Source organism: Netta rufina (genome assembly GCF_964035555.1).
Source record: "Netta rufina genome assembly, chromosome: 20".
In the NCBI taxonomy this organism is placed as follows: domain Eukaryota; kingdom Metazoa; phylum Chordata; class Aves; order Anseriformes; family Anatidae; genus Netta; species Netta rufina.
The window spans coordinates 7,829,684-7,835,683 of record NC_140144.1 but is presented as its reverse complement, the minus strand read 5'-3'; the positions used below and the strand labels follow the sequence as shown (position 1 = coordinate 7,835,683).

Sequence of the window (6,000 nt, the reverse complement as noted above, 5' to 3'; positions counted from 1 at the left end):
GCTGTCTTATTTATTCGCTTATCTTTTTAAGACATTCAATTTATCTGTCTGTCCCTGGTCTGTCTGCATATTCTCCATCTTCTAATGACCTACAGCTACTCCTTGATATTATTTGAAGACCCATTAGAGCTATTGTTGTCCAGCTGCTGTTAAAATCAGATACCTTAAATGGGGCAGCGCTCCTTCCAATCTCCCAAACAGCAGAAGAGCCATAAGCATCTTACTATGGATTTCTTTTTATTAAAGTTGTATATCTCCCTTTTACAAAAAACTGGCTTGTATCTTGGGAAGCCCGGCCGAGGTCTGTATTTCCCAGGGGACCCATGTTCTTACAGGTCTTGTTGCTCCAACTGCACCTCCTTTTCCCCCAGCTAATTTGTCTTTCAATTTGTTGCAGGTGCAGCCTGCTAATGAACTCTCCCTTTGCCCTGATCATGCAAGAGAAACGAGACCTCAGGTAGCAGCATGACTTGGAGCTGAAGGCTTGGGAACTCGATGCTCCGTTGCCAAAAGGCACAGTCAGACAAACCTCTGTACGCGTACACCAGCTCCTCACCACAGCTGCAAGGAGCAGAGGGAGAAGCAGCGAGGCCAGCACTGCTCCCACCGCTGCGCTGAGCACCCAGCAGCCTGCTCAGACCCCTGCAGATGCCGCCCCCTGACACAGTAACACCGATGCCATCACTGTCTGGGAGAAGGGGAGGTTAGCCCCATAGAGCCTCTCCTGTCAGCGCCGTACCGATGACCAGATGCTGTAGCTATCTCACATACTAATGTTCAAAAGCCCCAATAATTATTTCAAGCAGACCCCAGGTTAAGGCACTTTACCCAGTGACGCATCTGCAGCAGACAAGAAGGTTGAGGAAAACCTGATCCAGCACCATCTCCCAGCCTCTCCAATTTACTGCTATCAAATTTCATCAGCAACTCAGAACTTGATCTTTCTATTGATTGACTGGAGTCACCTCTAGATATTTTCATGCTGATTTGGAAGCCCTTTCATACAATAAAAGCAGAAAAAATGAGGTTAAGGAAGACTTTTGACCACTGAACAGCAATTCCAGCCAAAACTTTCCAAATCAAGCAATTTGCAAAGTTGGCTTCTGCACCGAGAGAAACTGTGCCTGAGCACGGCATACAAAGTGGGATCGTTCCTGTCCTCGCCTTGATCTCCTTGGACTGGATCATCTTTAGATGAGGAGTTTCCATGCTGATCCTGAGAGCACCCCCTAGCCCAGTAGCTGCCTTCCTTAGGACTCTTGGCACTGCCCCTGCCCTGGGATCCCGCACTCGGCCGCAGCTGCCATGCTGTACCTGCTCGCCCTCCTTCTGCACCGTCTCCCCTTGGCCATGGGACAGTATGACATTTGCAAGTCCTGGGTGACCACAGACGATGGCCCGTCATGGGAGTTTTACGCTTGTCAGCCCAAGGCCATGCGGATGAAGGATTATGTGACAGTGAGAGTGGATCCGGCAGGAATCACCTGCGGGGACCCTCCGGAGCGGTTCTGCACCCATGTAAGTATTTCCTTCCTTGTTTGATGCTCTGTAAGAGGCTCTGCTTGTAGGTGGCCAGGCACAGCGTCCTGCTGAGGTGCTGCTGGAGGAATATTTCCACTCAGGGTGGCACTGCTGGCTGCCACCTTGAGCTCCCAGTCTCCAAATCTGGGAGATGGGAAGAGTTCTCTGCTCATCTTGGTGCTGCGCAAGGGGTGGGCCTGTGAGCGGGGACCGGGCAGTGCAACCAAGGGGTGGGCGAGGAGCTGGGGAGGGCTGAGGGGCAGAAAGACAAGAACTGTTCCTGGTCTGAGTTTCAGAAGCACAGCTGCCAGCAGCAGCAGCCCGAGCTGCTCTGAGCACACCCACCCACCTGCTGAAATGCGTGGTGGGCTCACCAGTCCCACACCAAAAGGCTGCGGAGGCCAGGGACTTCCCTGCTGGTATTGCCCACACCAGGGCTGTGCCAGAGGCGGGCACCTTGTCTCGGTGTAAGAGCCAGAACAGCAGAGGCCAGGGGGAGCTCAGGGTCAGCTGGTCAAACACCACGACTTTCCCCAAAGTCCCTGAAAACGCAGCTCTCCCTTCCTTCTGGTCTCAGTGTGAGAAGGCTTTGTGGACAGACACTTGCCCTTGTAGTTAAAATCTTTAACTTATTTTCCCTTAAATATTAATCATTGCATTTCATTCCGTGCACCACAAAGCTCAGCAGGAGCATTTGATTTATAATTCACAAGGCTTTATGTTGTTAAAAAGAGTTCAGGGGTCAAAGCAGAGAGCAACCCAGCATGGCTGCAGCGTCCTCTGCCCCGTGGCAGTGGCGCAGGGCACAGCGACAAAGGCAGCCCCTGCTGACGGGGCTTCCAGCAGGGAGAGCACTGAGCAAGGAGCAACTTCTAAAGTATGCCACCCTACTAGCTGCAACACGAATAGGTTTTCTTATTTAAGTCAGCAAAAGAGAGAGAGGAGTCCCAAATTCTGTTGCCAGCTTTAACCAGGCTTGGGTACCCCGTGCCTCAGTTTCCCACCTGGAAAACACCCTGGGCCTAAGCAGCTCAGGGCTTTTCTTGAAAATCCAAGAGAAAAAACACTCCTTTGATGCATCAAAAGACTCCAAGCATTTAAGACCATCACGACATGACACCACTATTTACCCCATTCTCTCCAGCCTACGGGGGGGCTCATTAGAGCCAGAGCTGTTTTCACTAATTCCAGATAAGCAGCAGCTTTTCCCTTTAAAAGATCATTCGAAAGAAAAGATCGAGTCAAAGGCTGCAAATAAAAGAGTTAACTATTGATAAGGCGCTCTGGATTCCCATTTATCTGGCTGGCTGCAGAAGGATTAGAAGGTGAACAGCAGATTGCATTCTCCTAAATTCACGGCTGCTATTTGCAAATGCTCCCTGGCTGACAGTGCGCTGGGCTCCGGCTCCACTGCCCTCTGAGGAAGTAAAAGATACCAACAGGAATCAGCTCTCTGCATCTCTTGCTTCAGTCAATACTGAGCTAAAATCTTTCTATTCTGGGCACCAGCAGCGTTTCCCCGTAGCGTACGCCTGCCATGTGCTGTAACACTTGCAAACACCGCGTACGTCCCTGAATGAGCGTTGCACAAATGCAGAACATGGATTTGCCTTCCTGTCCCTGCCTGACCCCGGCGGGAGCACGCCCAGCCCAGCCTTTGTCTGGCAGCACAGCAGCAGTCATCCCCAGCAAAATCCCTGATAAAGTCCCTGGCAGAGACACGAGCTCAGAACAGAAGTACTACACCACACGTTATTCTTCATATTTTTTTTTTGGATAGGTTTATGAAATCCCACCTTATTTATTGCCTCGTCTCCCACATCTCACACCAGTGCTGCCCTCTCCAGAGGATCAGAGTTTCTAAAATGAAGCCGATGAACTCCAGCACTGCCGAGCCCACCGGCACAGAGTAGGAGACGGGGTGAAACCCGTGCCTCAGGACTTGTGCGCGTGGAGGCCGTCAAGGCACACATTCAGGGCCCTTGTCACGGAGAAGGGCACGCGGCCACTTACTGCTGAGCATCCCCTTACGGCCGGTGTAAGGCGGAATCAGCAAGAAGCGGCCTCTCCATCACGGGCCCTGGGTGGTGACTTGACACCTATTGACATGCAGAGAGGCACGCAGCGGATGTGAGCGGACTTGTGCTAGCCCTGCGCAGGGGAAGCGCTGGACAAAAATCAATGCTGCTGCCCGCCGATCATTGCAACCTCAGAGCCTGGTCCTCGCTGCGAGGGGAAGGTCGCAGCTTGCACAGCCCTGCTGGGGCTGCCCGTGGGGTCAGCGGTTCCCACCCGAGCCCCTCGCTGCCAGCCCGCCCCGATGCCTTTCCCTGTCCCCTTACCCTTTCTCTTCAGGTTTTTAATTGTTTTCATCTAACAGGTGGGTTCTCAAACGAGCCCAGCTTCCCAACAGAGAGGTTCTTACGGTGGCTATATTGCTTTCTTAGGTGTCTTTCAAAACAGCAGGGTACTGCCCGTGAAGTTAAGCTAACATTACTAAGAATTAAGCACAGCCCAGCGGGACGCCTGCGCTGCTCAGACAACTGAAATCAACGTTACAGACACACAGATGTCCCTGGGTGCTGGATTTGAGCCGTGCTCCTGCACACAGCACCCCTGGATGAAGGTGCAGAGCCCTGTCTGGGCACCAGCAGCAGGGCCAGGACCCTGTGAGCATCTCCTGCGAGGCTCTGACCTTCCAGGCTGTGCCCGTGCCCGGGAGGCTTTGCACAGCCCAAAGGATCACTCACAAACTACAGTTTTACCAACTCACAGCAGCCCTCAGAGTTCTGCAGAAGGAGGCGCCTGGGGGATTGCAGGAATTACTGGGAGGATTGTCTTTTCTCAGTTTTACAGCAATTTCTAGTCACATCTGGCTGCTCCGTTCTGGCTGTGCAGCGTTTTGCTGCCTATTAAAGTCCCAACTTTTTGCCTTTTTTTTTTTTTTTTCCCCACAGCTCTTGAGCTGTCTCCTATCCATGTCAGTGCCCTTCTGGCAGGGTTACCTGAAAAATGAATTGTACTTTCCCTTCTGGCAGGGCAGGGGGGAGCAGGAAGACAGATGGATGAGCAAATAAAAGCCTGAACGATCTGAAGGCGCGACCGGAGTCTAACAGGGAACAATAGGGAACGGGGCTTTTAACCAAGGCTGCCGAGGGGAGGGGGAAAACTTCAAAGACCCAGATCAGGGCATAAAGCAGCAAAACACAGATTTCAAACCAGATTTCAAACGGGAGGTGCTGGCCAGAGGGGCCCAGCCAGGAGCCCCAGGCAGGCAGGGGATGCGGACATGGTGCAGGAAGGTGGCCCAGCCCCGGCGCTGAGCTGTTCCCCGTTGCTGAAGCACCTCTTTGATACCAGCCTTGGAGAATTTCACTGTCAAGCTTTGGCACTTCGCACACCTGATAAAAAATAACCCACAGGTTTTGTGGGCAGTTTACGTACAGGGCAGGTGGTGGGGAGCGAGCAAACATCACAGCCCCGTTCCCTGCTCCAAAGGGGCTGGCGGCTCACTGGGTTCCCAAATCGTTACAGCAAAGGTGAGGGGAACGAGCAGAGGTGTCGGGAGCTGGCTGCCACCACGGTGGTTCTGCTGCTCCTCAACACCCTGGCGAGAGCTGCCTGCAACCCTCAAGATTGGAGCTTTTTTTTTTCCAGAGGTGTCGAGACAGTATTTCTTGTTCAGACAGCGCTCTTTGATGCAGGGCCGAGCTCTTAGCCCATATTGATGGGTCAGGGGTATTTTTATTTAGCGTCAGCATTGTTTCATCAGCTAATAGAGCTTGTTGATTTTGGCACGGGTACATGAAAGGAAAAGGTTTTATTTATTCATTACGCATTCAGCCAAATTTGATGTTTAGTTTAATTCTTAGCTAAACTTTCTGAATGGCATGGGTTTATAAGGCTTGTGCTAAAGAGCTATTTCTCTTCTGAGACCAGCTGCTAGCGTAGGAAAAAGCAGACAAACTTTCAGGCACAGAAGTCCTTTCCCCTAGGCTCTTAGCCTGTGTCACATACTGCTGCACCTGGCAGCATCCTCACACCCTGCTTTAGGTACAAACAGATGACTGGGTCTGGGGGTGATCAAAAAAAAGTCAAAGTTCTTAAAGAAAGAAGAAAAGTGGAATTGCTTCACAGATGCTCTTCCAAAGGCATTTGTAAAGATGCAGCCTGAGCTGGTGGTTAAAGGATGGATTCATCCCTGCTGGTACCCCAGGCAGTGACAAGATACACGGCCCTTCCCCAGCCTGGGGGGCAAAGTGTGAGTGGTCCTCAGCCTTGCAACCACCCCGAGACTCGAGGCCACCCCTTGGGCTGAGCAGAGCCCGTACACGAGTCAAATCCTTTCCAAGAAGAGGGGGATGTTCTCCCTCCCTGAACAAATCAGCAGCACCCACAGTTGACTGCAACCCCAGCCTTGGTTATAGCAGGGGGCTGGGTGCCAGAGCTCCCCGTTGCCCCTCCTGGCAGGAGCTACAT

At 52.1% G+C, this 6,000-nt stretch overlaps 1 protein-coding gene across 1 annotated transcript in view; it reads left to right on the top strand.

The window, feature by feature from the left end:
* Positions 1-1,305: 1,305 nt before the first annotated feature.
* Positions 1,306-6,000, top strand: part of NTNG2 (netrin G2) — a gene marked incomplete at both ends in the record, with an annotated part of 42,013 nt that continues 37,318 nt past the window's right edge. Inside the window, one exon of the mRNA XM_084299326.1 lies at positions 1,306-1,518. Within this exon, the coding sequence (XP_084155452.1) occupies positions 1,306-1,518 (213 nt within the window). The remainder of the gene's footprint in view (positions 1,519-6,000) is intronic.